Below are 20,314 nucleotides of genomic sequence, written 5' to 3' on the forward strand. Positions count from 1 at the left end.
GAAGGTGATATCAAAGAATGGGTCCTCTGTTAACGTGTAACTTGGCCTGTTAAGATGTTTTTGGCTGAAATAGCTTTTGATTTCAGTAAATGTAACTTCTTAATTCTGCAAATTCAACAAATTACCATTTTCAGTTCTTTACAACCTATAAAATGTTTTGAAACTGTTGTGCATAATAAATTGGAAGAGTGTATTTTGAGTTTTTTTTTTATTTTGGAAAAAATACTATTATCATTGGGAGGTTTTTTCAATAAAATTTGATTTATACTGTAACGGTTGAGGACTTTAAAATTATACTGACTGACATTTGCATTAACCATTTAGAAAAATCAGAGAAAAATATCATTTGCATAATAATTTGGAACGCGGTGTATAACAAACATAAACATTTCCACTCAAATGCCAACATAATCTCTAAATAAAACAGTAAAACATTAATGAAGTCCTCTAAAAAGGTCAGGTGCACCAACCAAGTTCTTTTTGATGAGTTTTGATGAGTCTTCATTCAGGTATGTGCAAAGTGCTCTCTTGTGGTTTTAATGTGGTGTTTCTGAAGGAAACAGAATATAGCAATAAAATGAATCCCTACACAAATGTTACTTGTTATTATTCACAAAAGGTTCGCTTACTGTTCTGATCAGAGCTCAGCTAAATTTTCCAAGCATTTTGGTAGTCACTTAGTTTAGTGAGGAAATTCAACAAGTGCATCTTGTGGTGCTTTTTTCTTTCTGCTCCGCTTTGGTCCCTTGTTCCATATTGATTCACAGGAGACTGCAAACCAAAGAGAACTGCAAATCCAAAGAGTCCTCAAATTCACGATATAGATTTTTCTAGTTTTTGTTTAACCTAAATGAAAATACACTCAATACATTCTTGTTTGAACGGCCCATGCACTGACCCCTGAACTAACTCCAGTGGGAATGCTGCATCCTTTGAACAATAAATGTAAATAGTTTAGTTTCTAGGTAATTAGGTACACCTTCTTTGTATGTGTACTCACTGTCCATTTCATCATGTAAACCCACCATAGGCATACTCTGGTACAAGATATAGCTGTACAATATCACAGTCACCCCCAACCCCATCCATCGGTGGAAAAGACCACCATGAATTCATATTGTTGCGGCCAGGACAAAACCTTGTATCTCCAAGATGGTAACTGTTAACTACATGGTAAATGGTAACTGAAAAAAAAACTTTAATTTAAGTGGAAATTAAAGGAAGAAGATATTTGTTTTTCTAATAATTTTGGAACATTTCTACTGCTCCATTCTTGAAAGTTTGACTTCATGTAAAGGCAACAGATTTTACATAACAATTAAAAAAATGTAAAAAAAAAAACAAAAAAAGAAAACAATAATATAATAAAATAAAATAAAAACGGAGATACAAGACTTTGTCCCATCAGTGGCGATACGTTTGGTGGACCTGATAAAATGGGGAAAAAAGGGTGCAAATACAAGTAAATGTACCTAATAAACTGGCAACTCTGTGTGAAACTCCACTTTAGCCATCCAGTTTTAGATACAAAAAAACACAAACCCTGTTAGATAAGTGCTATTGTAAAGGTAATAATGTCAATTCCTTACCAAAAATTACTACACGTAGAGTTCTGGGCAAGTTCACTGTTAATTTAGGCCCTTCATGACAAAATAAAATGAACAGATAATATAAAACCACAACAAAGCAAAAACAAGCAAACTAGCAGCATCAAGTACAAACCCAGTTCCAAAGAAACAAACAGGATAATATGAGAAATGTCAATAAAATGAGAAAGTATTATGAGTAAATTTGGTTTGACCTGTATTAAATTGTAAATGGTACAAAAACACAATGTTTGATGTTTTACCTTGAACTGAAGGGTTTTTTTTTGTAATTATATGCTCTTTATTATTGCTCATTTCTCATTCTAATTATGTCACCTGCAAAATGCTCCAAAAAAATTGGGATGGGAGCATGTTTACCACTGTGTTACATCCCTTTTCCTTTTCACAGAATCTAATAATCATTTGGGGACTATAACACCAGTTGATCCAGTTTTAAAAACAGTTTTTCATCATTCTCTGTACAAGTCTTTAGCTGTCCAACTATACAGGGCCTTTAAGTGTCATATTATGCCCTTCATAACGCGCTACGCTTTTGCAATTCGAGACAGGCAGGTCAAGCTACATGCAGAATGTTTCTTGGTGTTGTCGTGTTAAAATAAGCCCGGATGTCCCTGAAAAAGACGGCATCTAAAAGGCAGCATATGTTGCTCCACAATCTGTTTGGTGTTAATGGTGCTTTCACAGATGTGCAGGTTGCCCACTGCTTTCTGTCTTTATTTGCATTTCACATTAGGTCTGTGTGCAAATATGCCTTGGAACCTTCACACCAACCATTTCTTTTTTAATTGTTATATGACATGATATGATCTGTGATTTGGTTAGAGTTAGGGTTAGGGTGTTTCTTGAGTGTTCTATTGCTTTTATGCAACAGTTTTTACCAAAGAAAGAAACAAAATAAATAGAAGAAGCCCTGAGAGTCATACTGAATATGCTGTAATACTGACAATACCTTCCGACACAAAGTAGCTCCAAAACAACAGTTTTTGCAGTGGTAACAGTTCCTGAGCCTGTTGAGCCTGGTGCACAGTCCAGGATAAATACTGACACTGTAAGGCTCACCTTTTGTGGAATAGAGCAGCAGCAAGCGGCTCTTTTACTGCCCTGTTGTGGCTCCACAGCTGAATTAGATTTGTAGGTAAAAATAAAATAATCCTCCTTTACACTAAAATAAAGCTCTGCTGATCGTTCAACACAGTTTAACAATAAATGGTCTTAAACTCTGGAGTTAATGTAGAACTGCTAATTCACCCTTTAACCCTGAAGATCAGCACAGACTGCTGGTCACCATAGCAACACAGACAACAATCTCACCTAGCTAGTAGCTAACGAACCGGCAAAGAGAGAGATTTAAGATGAACACTGATGATTCGGAGACGAATGGACTTATTTGCATTTATAATCACTCCAGCTGGTTTCCTGATACGTTTAATCTGCAGTGAGAAACTGACAAACACTAAAAAGCCAAGTCAGCTCCTCATTTGAATTATCCCGTTCCACCTTAAATTGTGCAGCAGTTACATTCTGGCACCTCTGGCACCATTTAAGGTGGAATGGGAAAATTCAAACAAGAAGCTGGCGAACAAGAAGATGACTTCAACCTTAAATAAGTTAGAATATTGGGAGACATTTTACAAGATAATATTCTACTTGTGTGGAAAAGTATCCTCCCAGAGATGTGAGGAAAAACGGCTCTATCTGAGCTAAAGCTTAAAGCAGAGCAACGTAGGTCTGCGTTTTCGTCCATATATATTATTTTACACTATACTGGGACTTTAGCACATACTGAGGAATATTTACAGCCAAGATGGTAAAACGTTACTTTAATAAAATGGGCAGGTCATATGTTATCTTAACGTCATCCATTTGATTAATTTTTCATTTGTATGAGCACAAATACAAAATGACTAAGCTTCTCGTTACTTGCTAATGCTCCAGCGGAGTGATACAGTTTTGGTGTAAAATAGCCGTGCTGTTATCACAAATATGAGCACGGTTAGAACGTTTCTCAACCAATCAGTTTGTAAGGTTGGGACCGTTGTATAAGACATAATAAAAAACATGCATCAAAATAGTAATAAGAAATTTACTACTTTCTTTTGATAGGCAGCTCATCTGTGTTGTCATCAAAGTCTTGGCCAATGATGGACAACTGCTGTTTTTTATTGGAATCCTGCAGAAAGTCATATTAGTATTGATCATAAGGATTTATTAATGCAATAATATCTCCATTTTTAGTTTTACAAGCATTTTGCATCATAGAACAGCAATATTTAAACTTTAGAATACAATACCTCAGCTTAAATACCACACCACTGAAACGAAGACCCTGTCTTGGAGCCAAAGTAGCCTATGACCTATTCCTGAGCTAATACGGCAACCACGAGCTAATGTGCTAACCCCAAGGTACTGCACTAAGCCTGAACTAATGTGCTAACACGCTAACCGCAAACTAACCCACTAGCTAACACGCTAACACGCTAACCGTAAACTAACCCACTAGCTAACACGCTAACCGCGAACTAACCCGCTAGCTAACGTGCCAACACGCTAACCACGAACTAGCCCGCTAGCTAATGTGCTAACCCGCTAGCTAACATAAACTAACCCGCTAGCTAACATAATAGCACGCTAACCGTGAACTAGCCCGCTAGCTAATGTGCTAACCCCAAGGTACTGCACTAACCCCAAACTAACGTGCTAACACGCTAACCGCAAACTAACACGCTAACCGCGAACTAACCCGCTAGCTAACGTGCTAACACGCTAACCGCGAACTAACCCGCTAGCTAACGTGCTAACACGCTAAACGCGAACGAACGTGCTAACCGCGAACTAACTCGCTAGCTAACGTGCTAACACGCTAAACGCGAACGAACGTGCTAACCGCGAACTAACCCGCTAGCTAAAGTGCTAACACGCTAAACGCTAGCTAACGTGCTAACCGTGAACTAACCCGCTAGCTAAAGTGCTAACGCGCTAAACGCTAGCTAACGTGCTAACCGCGAACTAACCCGCTAGCTAACGTGCTAACACGCTAAACGCGAACGAACGTGCTAACCGCGAACTAACCCGCTAGCTAAAGTGCTAACGCGCTAAACGCTAGCTAACGTGCTAACCGTGAACTAACCCGCTAGTTAACGTGCTAACACGCTTAACGCGAACGAACGTGCTAGCCGCGAACTAACCCGCTAGCTAACGTGCTAACACGCTTAACGCGAACGAACGTGCTAACCGCGAACTAACCCGCTAGCTAACGTGCTAATGCTCCCGCAGTAACGGTCTGTGCTAGTGAGCTAAAGGTACACAAAAACATAAAAATCACATTAAGGTGATATACAGCAAATAAATTACTTCACCTCACTGTTTTTACCACAGAGGTTTACCTGTTTAGCTCCTGACACCACGGGGGGGAAAGAAGTCCTCCGCATCTCTTTGCCTCCAGCGTAGTGATGTCGACACTGACAGAAAAGCAGACTCAGATAATTAAACTCAGATAATTAAACTTAACAGTGCCCCGGGTTTATTTTTTTAAGTTAAGTGCTTCCAATTGGCTCTATAAGTAAAGAAGAATGAGAACGTTTACAACTTTTTAAGACTGCATCTTAACTTTATAATAATTATAATGACAAAGATTGTACAGGATAATGTTAAGCAGAACTTAAATAGTTACTCATTTGTTTTTCATCTTCTCTGAGTATGTCAAATTCTTGTTAAATGAGTTTAATTCCCATTGCAGTTAAAGGATATAGGCCAGGCACAGGTCAACATTTTTTAACAGCACGATATAAGTCAAGGCCTGTTGTTGTTGTTGCAGTTCTTCTTCTTCTTTTCAATTAGTATGTTAGAATGTTAGCCTACAAGAAAGGAGTTATTTAAAGGCTTATTTTAGTTTCACCAGAGGTTGTGTTGTAATTTATTCAGTATTATTCAATATTTTGTGCAGGGGAGTATTTCACAAAGCACAGTTTCTCAGTTTAGGGAAATAACTGGCCAATAGGAAAAGAACTGAGGGACATTTCTATTGGCCGATCATCATGTTAATGAGCCTACATTATCTGGCTAACTGAGAAATCCTGCTTTGTGAAACATCCCCCCACCCAGATTTTGTCTGGCCCATTCATAGTATCTACAAATTTTTCCTTTACCCAAATAGCCTGAATGTGCATGCCAGCAAAACACACCCATGTTACAATTGCGGAGACTTCAAAAAAATAAAGACATTGCAGGTGCATACTGGATGAACTGTTTTGTAATATGTGGGGCATATTAGCATTTTTATTTGTGGGCCACTTTTGGCTCACATGCTGTTTGGCAGTATGCAGCAATGCCATATCTGTGCCAGAAGTGGACCAGATCTGTTTTGGGAAATGTGGGCCATATGAATTTTTTTACATGTGGGCCACTTTTGGCTCACATGCTGTTTGGCAGTAGGCAGCAATGCCATATCTGTGCCAGAAGTGGACCAGATCTGTTTTGAGACGTGGGCCAAATCCACCTTTTCAGTATGTGGGTCACTTTTGGCTCACATGCTGTTTGGCAGTAGGCAGCAATGCCATATCTGTGCCAGAAGTGGACCAGATCTGTTTTGAGACATGTGGGACATGTGAGGTTTTTTTTTTACATGTGTGCCACTTTTGGCTCACATGCTGTTTGGCAGTAGGCAGCAATGCCATATCTGTGCCAGAAGTGGACCAGATCTGTTTTGGGACGTGGGACATGTGAGGTTTTTTTTTTACATGTGGGCCACTTTTAGCTCACATGCTGTTTGGCAGTAGGCAGCAATGCCATATCTGTGCCAGAAGTGGACCAGATTTGTTTTGAGACATGTGGGCCAAATCCACCTTTTCAGTATGTGGGCCACTTTTGGCCACATGCAAGAGCTGACAGTGTGCCAGCAGTTCCATATCTGTGCCAGACTTACTTACTCCGGCCTTGTAGTTTTTCAAATCTGTTCTGCAAATGAAGTGAGAGGGTCTGAATGGCAAGGAAGCAGGAAGCAGAAGCTGTTGCTTTGATTAATCATATTAATACATCAACAGTTTTGATGTTTTCAGTGCATGTTTTCACCATTTTTAGCAATGAAGTTGACAAAGTCCTCTTGGTTGCTCAGTGATTTGATTACTCTGTAGCCTACTTTCAACTCTCAGATTGAGTAATATTGACTGTGTCCACACGTCTGGGTCAGGCCGATGTTCTCCACACAAACTCCTACACCAAAATCCCCAGAAAAGGGCAGTCTTCCAAATGTTCTCCATGCTGCACAGTAGATCATTTACATTAGCCATATTAGTGTGTGCATTTCATGTTAAAGATGCATAAGTTCTTGCATGAAAAAGGATTACATTTACTTTATTCAGATGAATACATCTTTGCCAATATTGTATGCCTGTTTGAATACAGTGTATTACTTCAACACAGTTAGTGCCAAAAGCAAGTAAACTGAAAGGCAATGTTTGTGTTGATATAAAAATATTTAATTCGATGATTCATTACACATTTCAATTTGGTACATTCAGAGCATCACTATTTTCAGTGCATTTGAATTGTAATAACTAAAAACTTCACAGCCTTTGTACTTTTTCCCTTTAACACTTTACATAACATTGAAAACCTGGAAACATGTCGAAGACTTTTTTGTCCACTAAAGCAACATCAATGTGATAGCAGTTTATTTATTTGGTTTGTTTTGTTTTTTGCAACACTGTACAGAAAATTTCATGGAATATGTTGGAAATAAGGTGAGGGAAATTTGCTAACTAGTTTCATAATATTACATGCCAAATAAATATGGAATTAATGGAACCCAACAGTTCAAATATAATAATAACTACAGCTTAATCAACAGTAGTTAAAAATAGTCAGCTGTAGTTGACTATAACAATAACTATAGCTAAGTCAACCATAGCAATAGGTAAATATAGTCAAGTGAAGTTAATTTCTAGTTAATTAGTTAACAATAACTACAGCTAAGCCAACAATTGTTAAGTAAAACAATAACTGTAGCTAATTCACATTGTTTGTAATAAAGCCCATTATTTCTCAGGTCTAAAAGCAGGTTCCTATAGGCCTCAGAAGACCCCCCCCCCTTGTGTGCAGGCTGCTGTAGGCCACATACGCTCTCAGATGAAATTTAACCTCAGATCAGTTTGCAAATCCTGGTGTACAGACTCCACCATAACTGAAAGTCAGTACTCTGTACGTAGAGTATCTGATGATCGGGTTTCGTCCCTTCTATTCACCGAGAGAGCACACAGCTGTTTTTGTTACATCCCTCCTGATGCTAATGTTAAGCTAGCTATGGAAGAGCTGTGTACAATAATCAGTAAACAACAAACTGCACACCTAGATGGACTTTTAATTGTTGATGGGGACCTCAGTCATTCTAATTTGCGATCCGTGCTGCCAAAATTTCACCAGAATGTCTCCTGCCCGACCAGGAAGACAAAACTCTAGATCATGTCTACACAAACATTCCAGAGGCATACAAGGCTGTCCCCCTCCCCCACCTGGGTCAGTCTGATCAACGTCTCATTGTTTCTGCCCCCCAAGTTCATCAAACGTGTGAAAACATCTAAGACTGTTAAAGTGTGGCCAGAGGGGGCGTCTCCTCTCTACAGCATCGGTTTCAGAACAAGTGATTGGAGTATGTTCTGCTCTGGAGCTGCTACAGACTCTCACACACACAGGCTTAGACACATACACCTCAGCTGTATTGAGTTATATCAACTCATGTATTGACGATGTCATCTCTGTCAAGCGGCCGAGAATCAGAAACCTGGGATGAATGCTGCGATTCGGCTGTTGCTGAGGGCGCACAATGCTGCTTTCAGATCTGGTGATGCCGAGGCTTACAGCTCAACAACAAACTGTCTATTGAAGAGCATTTCCACAACTCCGACCCCCGCCGCATGTGGAAGGGCATCCAGACTTTGACAGACCAAAGACCTCCCCCACTGACTCCCCCTGCCAGCAGTGCCTCTCTCTCAGACAAGCTTAATCGTTTCTACGCTAGTTTTGACCAGGGCATTGCTGAACACAACACAGGGGGTGGACTTCCTCACAACGGCAGCCCCCAACACTCTCTCCAGCGGAGGTATGTTCAGTACTGAGCAGAGTAAATGCATGTAAAGCTGCTGGGCCAGATGGCATCCCCGGAAGAGTCCTCACAGTGTGCGCTGGACAGCTATCCCCAGTCTTCACTGACATCTACAACTTGCCAGGCTGCTTTTCCCACGTGCTGAAAGGCAACAACCATCATTCCGGTGCCAAAGCGTTCTTTTGCAGCATGTCTTAACGACTTCCGCCCTGTCACACTCACACCCAATGAGATGAAGTGCTTTGAGAAACTCAGTCATCTGAAAGCAGCGCTCCCATCATCACTGGATCCCCTCCAGTTTGTGTACTGCTCAAACAGATCGACAGAGGATGCCATTTCCACAGCTCTTCATTCTGCCCTCACCCACCTGGAAAATTGGAACACATACATTCGGATGCAGTTCATTGGCTTCAGCTCCACCTTCAATACACTCATCCCCACCAGGCTGGTCACCAAGCTCAGTGATCTGGGAATCAGCACCTGCCTGTATAACTGGGTCTTGGTCTTCCTGGCAAGCAGACCCCAGTCTGTGAGATTGAGCAGTCATATGTCCTCCACCCTCACCCTGAACCATTGTTCCACAAGGCTGTGTGCTGAGTCTTCTGCTCTTCTCCCTGTTTAGCCACGACTGCGTTCCTCTGCATACAACAAACATTATTATTAAATTTGCAGATGATACCACAGTGGTTGGCCACATGAACGACAATGATATATCGGTCTATAGGGAGGAGATCCAGCACCTGGCTGCCTGGTGTACCACCAACAACCTCTCCCTCAACTCTAACAGTATGTAACATACCATATATATATATTGTATTTATAGTATTATGTGAATATATACATGTATGTATCATTCATACATATACCTACCTACCTACCTCCCTCCCTCCCTCCCTCCCGTGAGGTCTGCATGGCCATATTTGCACATCTCTACTCTAGACTGGTACAAAAGTTCAAATCTTTGTAACCCCCACTGTAAATGTTGACTAATAAACCATCCATATCTTTTTTTTATAGCCTTTTTAGGTTCATATCTAAATGTTGTTATATTCCTTTGGTCCATATGTTCTCTGAGCACAAACTGATCAAACCGTGTGGCTAAAAAGTGAGCTTTTATCACTTAATTTGTTTAGTTTTGGTCACATGGGACTGCTGATTGCTAACAGTATGTTAATTCAAATGTGTAATGTTAGATGATCAGTAATTTAATCACGTTAGCCCACATATAGCCAAAACAAATTCAAATGAGTTTTTCCTCATCATACTAGTTAATTGGTGATGTGATATGTTCACAAAGAAAATTGGAATTTGTGAATTTCCAAAGAAATCCCATCCAGGCCTAGCATTAATTTTTTCCCACCTGTATCCAGGAAAACCACACCTCCTGTGCTGGGATTGGTTAGCCGTTAAATATTCATGAGTCTACCAGCAATCAAAACCCCACCCCCTTCCCTTCTGGTCCCTCCCACTCAGGTTCAGGCTGCTTATAAAAAAGCTCTTCTCCCCTCTAACAGTGAGGAGCTGCCTTTGGAAGCCCCGGATCCCCAGCATGAAGATCATCCTCATCTCCACCTTCCTCGGATGCCTCGGTAATGCATTAAAAGTGCTTTTATTGCCGCACTCTCTTTTTTTTTTTTAGCCTTCTTTATTTTTAGTAACTTCTTAGTAAATTCAGTGACATTTTGATAGTAATAGTATAACTGTTGAAACAGCTAACTAAAAGAAATCGATCAGTCAAAAAAGCTGAGTTAAAAGACTAGTTCAGTTTAAAAAAACGAATGTTTGCCAACAGTAAATGAAAGTGAATAGCCTCCATACAGTATTATGCAAAGACGGCATGCTGGTTCCTTCTACCTCACGTTCATTGTTATCATGTTTAGCACATTAGCATTGTTGGTCAGTCATATTTTTTAACCTTTAATCAGAATTATTAATTATTATTTTGATCTGTTATTGCAATATTTGGCCTTTTTTGTGATACAGGACATTTTAAAAGTGCAATATGTAAATGAGCTGCTAAAATGTACTTTGCTATTTTTTTATCATGTGATAATGCAACGAATATACATGTTGGAATCCAAGATTTTCTAAGTGAAAACAATTACATTAATAACACAGAGAAGACACTTCTGCACATTTTAATGCATAATTACTGTTTATTTGCTGAATTTAATGTACATGGAAAAAAACAAAACATAAATTGTGGCCTGTGCAAAACTTATTGCACGTTATATTTCATATTTTATTTTCCTCCAACATGTTAAATTCAGCAAATAAATAGAAACCATGCACTAATATTTGCAGAAAAAGTCATATTTAAGATTCTTCTGTGTAGAGTAAATTAATAACCAGGGTGCCCAAACTTGTGCATATGATTTTATAGGACTCACCTTTTCTGACAAAAGCAGTTATTATATATCAAAACATCGATGAGATTTGAATATACTGTAATAAAAGAAGAGCAGCAAACTAATTTGATGTGGAAATGATGTAAACATTGAATCAGGCAAACTTGATGCCGCTCTTTTTTCTGTGTAGAAGACCTAATCATAATCACAGTCACAAACAAGATAATTAAAATACAGATATTCATAATGTCCAGCCCTGGTTGTAAGTGTCTTGTCTTCTCAGCTTTGGCGCAGGCTGCATGGTCCGATCCAAAGATCAAATGGTGTTTAAAATCAGACCAGGAGTTTAGAAAGTGCACTGACCTCGCAAAAAGAGCACCAGAGCTCGCATGTGTGAAGCGTGACGGATCTGAGGAATGCATCAGAGCTATCAAGGTAGAACACCTTCAGATGTTTCAGATTTATCTTTATACAGTGTGTATTATACATGCTTATATGTATTTGATTATTTGTTCCTTTAGCCCAGTACTGTATGATCACAAACACTGAATCATTTTGCTGATCCACTAAAATGTAACACACTCCATTATTAATAGAGTATGGAATGAGCTACACCGTTTATGCTAACATCTACTCAAGATCTTAAACTTATAACTTCTTAGAGTGCCTTAAAGTTTCTTAAAATATCTGAAATTATAGTTGTGTAATGTCTAAAACTGGTGGGATTAAATATTTCTAATATTGGAAGCATCACCACTGTTGTAAAAATAAACATGGATATTTTATTGTTTGAGATGGTAGCAATGGGCACACATTCAACAAGAACTCCATAAGTTTGTTCTCAAATGTGTTCTTGGGAAAGGTCTTAAGAAAAAGTCTGCATCAGATTCATGACATGTTCTTAAAGCGCAAATGTTATGTTCCTGGGTATAAGGCCAAAAAATGGTAGTACAGTGGGGTGTATGAGAAACCACACAAGGTATTGCTCAGTTCAATGTGTATTTACAGTTATTTACAACTATTTACAAACAGGCCATCTCTCCAGGGGTAAGCCAGGCCAAAATAACAAACCAAACCCACTCACAAATCTACCTAACCTAAGCAAACCAAAATCAAACAAAAGACAGGCAACTAACCTAACTCCCTAACCTAAATGATAAACAGGAGAAAAAGATGTATACAAAGAAAATGGCGCTTATCCCCTTCCGGCACAGTGACAATGAACAGAGACACTATTTACACACAGTCTATCACACACTAAACCTGAGCTAAACACACAGAACTCAGGATACAAAACAACAGCAAAGGCCCATGCAGCGCACAGCCCACAGAACAGCTCAAAACAAAAGTCTCTCTCTCCACCCTCACATCTGGAGTTTTGCCACTCTTATATTATCAGGGACAGCGCCACCTAGTGACATGAAGGGATACACAAACATACATACATCATCTAAACCGCTTATCCTTCTGGGTCGCGGTGGGGTGCTGGAACCTATCGCCAGTCCATCGCAGGGCAGACAGACAGACAGACATACATATACAATCACACACACATTCACACCTAGGGGCAATTCAGCATTTCCAGTTGTCCTGACTGCATGTCTTTGGACCGTGGGAGGAAACCGGCAGAAACCCACACAGACATGGGGTGAACATGACTCCACACAGAGAGCACCCCGGTCGCCCAGCCGGGAATCGAACCCAGGCCCTTCTTGCTGTGAGGCGACAGCGCTACCCGCTGCGCCACCGTGCCGCCGATACACAAATAGACACAGAGAAAAACACAGAAAGAGCAAGACACATATATGCACAGCCATAACAGCAAAGGTTCTCACCTTTGTGCTCTTGAGTGTGTAGATTATGTTCTTACTTAACAACAAATCCAACATGAGAAAACACTGGTGAATGATTTCTTTTCTGAATGCTAGAATCTTTGTGAAAAGCGGATTTTAAGAAGAAATTTCTCTTAGAAAAGGTAGGTGAACGAGGCTCAATGTGTTTAACAGTGGTGGACGAAGTACACAAACCATGTACTTGAGTTAAAGTAGAGATACCCAAGGTAAAATATTACTCCAGTAAAAGTAGAAGTTCCTCCCTTTAGACCTCCACTTGAGTAAAAGTACAAAAGTAGTTGCCTTCAAATGTACTTAAGTATCAAAAGTGAAAGTACTAAAAGATTAATTATGACTCTGATGTCCTGTTATCATTTTTATAACAAGACTCTCTTCATTAACTCATTTCAGGTGAAAATACTCCAGTGTCACAGTGACACCAATATTTTAATAGAATGTCATTCATTAGTCTGACGCTGATGTCTATTAAAGTTATCAAAAGCATTGATGATTAGTGTGCTGCTTTGCACTTCTTTCGTTTTGACATATTGCGTTTTTATACACACAAAAGCCAAAAAGAACGACAGATTTCTCATAATGTAGTGAAGTAAAAAGTGAGATATTTGACCTTGAAATGTAGTGGAGTGAAAGTAAAAAGTCACCAAAAATGGAAATACTTAAGTACAGACACACGAAAAAACTACTTAAGTACAGTAATGAATTAGATTTACTTTGTTACTGTCCACCACTGGTGTTTAATAACACACAGTAAACAGGTTTGACTAAAAGTGTGCAGCGATGGTGTCCAACTGAATGAAAACTTGGTTAAACTAAACTGGCTAAACTAGGCATCAGTGATTGGCTAATGACATAACTGCTTGCTTTGCTTTAATCTGTAGACTCATTTCAGTTATATAATGTTATTTGTTAGGACGGTGCAGCAGATGCCATCACTCTGGATGGAGGTGACGTCTACAAAGCTGGCCTCAAAATGTACGACCTTCATCCCATCATTGCAGAAAAAGACGGTGAAGGTAATCCCTCTTAAAGAACTGTAAAAACCTCTAGAGTTGGCTGAGTTTGGAATTAACTTAAGGTGCTGATTTAACATATTTGACACAGGACATAAAGCTCTGTGGAAACTGGATTCATTCACCTGTGGATAGGCCGGTACCTGGGGATATTTTCCCGAGTTTAGGTGGTAACCTTGTATAGTCATGTCTAAAACTAATTTACTGACAGTTTAAAATACCTTAGTTCATTTATTGATTTACTTCACACAAACCACAGCAAAACACTAATATTTCCACATGTGAACACAAATGAGCTGTTAAACTTGTTGAATGATGTGATATCCTACATTAATAGCACATTCTTTGTACCTAACGCAGTTCCAGAGTTGCATCTGTGCAGGTTAAACACACTCAGTGTGTCAGATATCAGGCCTGTACAAAAAGCTGCCTGCAATAATACACATCTTAAGACATTCTCACACCGAGCCTCTTGTTTGTGGGTGGAGTTCCTCTGACGTAGCAAGCTGCTTGTTAAGGAACATTAAAGCCTTTGGCTTGTGCCTGCAGCCAAATCACAGCCGTGATGTTATTCCGTGATAACACACTCCCTCTCCTGTTCTGTTGCTTAAGTATAGGATAAAAAATCTAAATGAAAATCCAGACTTATAACCACTATTCTTGCAGCCTCAGCAGGAAACCTTTCCTCAAAAGTAGAACAGTTTCTTATAAAATGTCTCTCAATGTTTGATTTTTTTTACGAGGCTGAAGTCGCTTCTCATTCGCCAGCTTCTTGTTCTTCAGCAGGACAGCAGAACTGATAAACACACTGAAAAGACCATGCAAGGCTTGTCCCATTATGTTTGAATGAAATAGATATTGTACACATGCCATATTTGAGAGTAGGTATTGCTGTGCATGGGAAATGGTGGAATTATTTTAGTTATGCTGAGGTCTTTGAAATTTCAATTCCATACACTGCATTACACAGGCTTCACGAAAATAAGCCCACTTCCATTTTTTTCTTTTATCTTTAATAAGTTTCAGACTCTGACTCCTGTCACTACGCCGTTGCCGTGGTGAAGAAAGGCTCAGGCTTTAAATTCAGTGAACTCCGAAATAAGAGGTCGTGCCACACTGGGCTGGGGAAATCCGCGGGCTGGAACATTCCCATCGGCACGCTCCTCTCCACAAAACAGATCGAATGGGCGGGTGCTGAAGACAAACCTGTGGAGAAGGGTAAGCACACTGATCAGGAATACTGCTGTGGATTGCTAATAAGATTCCATTACCATCATTTCTGAATACTTCACATTAGTGGTAAAGTGTTTAGTAAATAAGCATTTTTGTCAATTTGCAATAACTTAACAACGTTAAATAGAAAGTGGGTTAGATCTTGGTTGCAAATTTTAGTAATTTATTACAATGCGGTGTTTGTCATTAGTTCTTAAAATCAAAGTCTAAAGGCCAGTTCACACGAGGCATGCTTTTAGATTTCTGAAAAAAGGGTGCATAACTGCCAACATTAGGCTGTGAAAAAGAGCGAGATATTCGGGCTTATTGGCAAATGGTTTACCCTCAACACACCCACACCCATATAACCCTACACCACAGATTAACCCAGTTAGCAAACATACTTAGCTCATTCCTACTTGTCAGTAAAAAGTAACTGGGCCGATTCCAGCATGTGGACTCGGCCCAAGTCCATTTTGAATGACTGCCCAGCTCCAGCCCGAGTCAGTGAGCCCATTCTTGGCAGCCGGTTCCATCCCAAATTGTCCAGCAGAGGCCTGGAGCATATCTTTTGATAACCCTGGGCCAGTTTCACTTCTGATTCTGGTCATTTTAAGTATTTTTATGTTTATTGTTCCTTAAGCAAAATAGTACATGGATAAATAAGCAGTTACCATATACCAGTAAACAGGTGTTAACCCCTTAAAATTCCAGGCGTATTACATACAAAGTCTCATTACTTAGTAATGTCGGGACTAAATGCGATTCCCGCTCACTCAGAGCCCCAACATATGGATGATTAAACACTAATCTGTTCTATAACTATATTTCAGTTCTTCAATTAATCTAATTGCTGGTTCTCGTCATAAACGCAAAATAAAATAAAGTTCAGTCAAAAATAAAAGAAAGTTGAATAAGACTTCAGCCGTTGAGTTCTTTTTGAAGGAAGGAAAAGGCCCTCTTCTTTTATTAAGCTTTAGGTGGCAAGATGGCTTCTGGACAGCCAAATGCAAAGTACATTACAGAAACATCATTTTTATACCATGTTTGGGGGCGATGAAGTCTACACTTCAGTTGGAAACCCTTATTTCCGACCGCACCTGTCCTTATTTTTAAAAACTTGCCATGCTCAGCTATCCCAGGCTGCCCCCATCCTTTCAAGGCTACCAATTAGCTCTTGCCTCTTGACTCTTTGGGGGTCAGCTTGCCCTCACATCAAGGTACACTGGCTTCTAGATGCTTCTGAACTTCAGGGACTCTCTAATGCAAAATCCCCTAACCTACACACAGCAAGGCCTATCCTTAGTGAGAGGATTAGTACACTTTTATTAATAAACTTTTTAGCATATGATTACGGATTTCATTTCTTATTGATTATAATAGTAATATATTCATTACAATACCACAGTAACAACAGGGACTTCACTGAAAACTGGCTGAGCTGTTCTTAGGCTGTAGAAGTGTGTTAATAAATCTTTGGGCCTGCTGGTGGGTCCTAGCCATCTAAAAGGTTAACATAGAAAATACCAACTAAACTGGTGTGTGCAGTACACCATTGTGCTTGATTATATGTATACACTCATTGGCCACTTTATTATTTACAGCTGCCTAGTATTTATGCTCTGTAGCACTGCACGTGCTACCCCGGGCTCAAGGAGGATGCTGGAGGCAGGGTTCAGGGTTGCAGCCATGTTTCTTTAATCACACACCAAATAAATACAAACTCAAACCAAAGATACACTGGCCACTTTTCAGTGGCTTCAGTCAGCTAGACTTTTCAGTCTTTCTCACTCAAGCTTTTTAGCTTTTCACTTCTCTTGCTGCTGCTTGTCCCTCTCTCTCCCGCTCTGTTCCCTCTCAGCTCTTTTTAAAAGGCGCCTGAGCCGAGAGGGAACGAGAGCTCGCCGCTCCGCCTCCTCGTCACCAGGGAGGTCGGGACTTGCTCCTTGCCCTCGTTCATCTTGTGGCTGGTACCGTTGTCCTCGTCCTCCCACCGTCACTCTCGTGATTCGCGTCCGTCGGGGAAGCTCGGGCTTTGCGCTCCGCCTCCTCTCTCTCCGTGCCGTCCTCGCCGGGGTTCATCGCTACTAGATGTTCCGGCCCTGCATTACTGCCAGCTCTCGCGGCCGTCCTCCTCGGGGCCCAGGGTTGGGCACATGCCTCATTTTCCATTTAAAAGGCCATAGGTGTGCCAGTAGGCCCAAAGTTTTATTACAGGTATTCAGGTTTAAAATACCAACTTTAATAGTTGAATAATAGTTGTATAAGCATACACGTCTACCAAATCCAGTAAAGACATTGCTTTTCCTAGCCTCTTTTGATACGTCAGGAGCAGGATGGACAAAGTACACGCCTTTGTACTGGAGTAAAAGATGACATGCTTTTATTAAAATATTAATTGAGTAAAAGTATTCAATCAGTATTAGTACTTGATTACTTGCTTTAAATTACATAAATATCAGAAGTAAAGTAGAAGAAGAAGTTATTCTAGAAGTTATGTAATTTTGATGAATACTTGGTAAGGAGACCCATATGGCCACAAACATGAAGTTAACTCTAATGTCTGCAGCCACACAGAACTCCTTAACAGAAAGTGTTCATAAAAATATTATAACTGCAGTAACTCTCAGTCTTTTTACTTACGATGGTTGAACAGATACATTGAAAGTCTTTCTTTTTTTTTCTTTCAAACATTTGTTTATTAGTTTCACAAAAGATCAAAAAGCATCACTGATTTGACAAAACCAAGCCAAGTATCCAAGTAAGACCAAAATAAATAAGAGAATACATCTCTCTCTCTCTCTCTCTCTCTCTCTCTCTCTCTCTCTCTATATATATATATATATATATATAAAACCAGTCAGCAAGGTTCAGACGCATGCGGATAAAAGTGAAAGTACAGGCTTTATTAACACTAGGCAAAGTCGTAGTCGGCGTGGATCAAAACCAAAAGGCGATAGATGATCACGAAGGTGATCATCACCACAGGCAAACAAGTCCAGAGGGCGAGACAAAAGGCAGAGTCAAAAAGGCAGGCAAAAAGGTCAAAATCACAAATCCAATAAACAAGCAACGGTACAAAAGGAACAGTAGTCAAACAAAACGAGATCGGGGTCAAAACAGAGTATAGCAAACCAGAGAAAACGCTCAGTAAGTTCAAGAGAGAAACAATACCTCGCAAAGATCTTAAGCTAAAGCCCGGGCTAATATACTAAACTAAATTAGGAATGCAGAGGAAGGTCCTCCGCAGAACACTGCCGCTAAGTAAGCTGTGGAGAATGTGCTCTGCCTAGGAGTGGTCTTTTAAATAAAACATATTCCTTGTTACACCCCTTAGACTAAGGATTGCTGTCTCTGGTGATGTAGTCAGGCAGGGTTGTTTGCTCAAGCTCACCTCTGCTTCTGGGTTGTGTTGCCAGGTACCACAACACATATCCCACACAGAAACCAAGATACACCCATTTGATTAACTGGAGAAATTACCAATCGGGAATACAGCAGATGAAAGGGTGAAAATTAGGAAGAAAATTATGAGTGTAATAATTAGTGTTGGTGGGTATGAAGACATGAAGACATAGTGGGACATTTATGGTTCAATGCTACACTGAAAAATCATCATTTTTAAGCACTGCAACTAAATGACACAAGCATGGTTCACCTCAGACACTTGTATGTCAAGTCACTGTATGTCACTGTATGTCAGTGGGGGAACTTGGTGCTCTGCTTTTGCTTCTCCCTCATTAAAAAGGTGTGTTCATTACATTTGTGAGGGAAGCTCATTGTTTGCGGTTCTGTGTGGGCATGAACACACTGGGATGCACTTATATAAACTAAAAAGAGTTATACACATTCGCTATAATGTATATAATGTGTATTTGCTATTATGTATATGTAACCTCCGCGTGTTATAGTGTTACTTGTCATATAAGCTATTGTGTTGTGCGACAAGCGCTCCTGTTCTGCCACCATCTTGATGCACATTTGTTTGGGCTGCAAATATGATGTAGTTCTGATTGGTCAGCCTGATTTTTAATGCATAGGTACAAGGCAAAACATCAAGCAGGCTCTGATAAACAATGCATGTAGTGTCACAGTCCATCAGATTCAGATTTAATATGAAAGAAGACATTAATGTAGGTGCATTCACTTTTAAAACTTGTTGTGTGTTTTTTTTTTTTGTCCATAAAATTTGGACTCTGTGTGAATAGAAATAGATCCTAGGTCCTGTATTAGGCCTTTACTGCAGTACTCTGAGTATTGTGTGCATGATGGATCACAGATTTGATTAATCATTGTCTATGTTGGTTTCTAGGGCTTATAAGTTGTCACAGGCATTTTTATGAAGTGTGTGGGTTTGTTTTTGCAGCTGTGGCAGAGTTTTTCTCAGCCAGCTGTGTCCCTGGAGCCACTAAAGGATCCAAACTGTGTCACCTGTGCAAAGGCGACTGCTCACGCTCACATAAGGAGCCGTACTATGATTACGAAGGAGCCTTCCAGTAAGAACTTCACACTGCTGCTTTTATTGTTCTCTGTGCAAATTACATCAGGACGATCCATCAGGTCTTGATGTCGCCTTATTATCACTCTTACCTGTTCCTACAGGTGCCTGAAGGATGGAGCTGGAGATGTAGCTTTTGTGAGGCACCTGACTGTCCCGGGTGAGTTTTACATGATTTTCCATTTGCCAAATGAAGCAGTTTGCGTGTTTCAGAAATGTATGCAATCATAGTGTGTTTACGACATTATTAAATGATAATTTTATATAAATTGCCCACAGCTAAACAATAGATTTATAATTTCAAGTGATCGGTAACCACATTAAAAAGTAAGCCGAAAATCTAAATATATCAGCCCAGAATGTCATGTTATTGACATATAAAAATCAAGTAATTACGCTGGTATTAATTGGCAGTCTAGCAAAGGTTATGCAGTCATGAAAAAAAAAAAAAACAAAACACAAAGATCAGATTAGAGTCAAGGCCAGAGATACACATGAGCGCAGTGGCAGCACAGAATGTGCACAGTCCCACCCTGTGTGAGGTGTAGAACGGCCATGAAATAATGGAGTTGTCAACAAGCTTGAGAGAAATTTTAAGTTATGAAGTCATGAAGAGATAGCGGTCTTAATAAATAAAGTTTTTTTAATCTCCAAAACATTCTAAAGTAATTCTACTTCAGTCGTGAACAC

At 39.8% G+C, this 20,314-nt stretch overlaps 1 protein-coding gene across 1 annotated transcript in view; it reads left to right on the forward strand.

Moving 5' to 3' along the window:
* The first annotated feature begins 10,163 nt into the window (after positions 1–10,163).
* The window catches only part of LOC118796999 (serotransferrin-2-like), a 29,144-nt gene continuing 18,993 nt past the window's right edge, over positions 10,164–20,314 (forward strand). Inside the window, exons 1-6 of the mRNA XM_036556195.1 lie at positions 10,164–10,292; positions 11,335–11,486; positions 13,815–13,917; positions 14,935–15,132; positions 19,493–19,622; positions 19,729–19,784. Coding sequence (XP_036412088.1) covers positions 10,253–10,292; positions 11,335–11,486; positions 13,815–13,917; positions 14,935–15,132; positions 19,493–19,622; positions 19,729–19,784 — 679 coding nt within the window. The 5' untranslated portion in view covers positions 10,164–10,252. The remainder of the gene's footprint in view (positions 10,293–11,334; positions 11,487–13,814; positions 13,918–14,934; positions 15,133–19,492; positions 19,623–19,728; positions 19,785–20,314) is intronic.

Source organism: Colossoma macropomum, unplaced genomic scaffold, assembly GCF_904425465.1.
Source record: "Colossoma macropomum unplaced genomic scaffold, Colossoma_macropomum, whole genome shotgun sequence".
Classification (NCBI taxonomy): domain Eukaryota; kingdom Metazoa; phylum Chordata; class Actinopteri; order Characiformes; family Serrasalmidae; genus Colossoma; species Colossoma macropomum.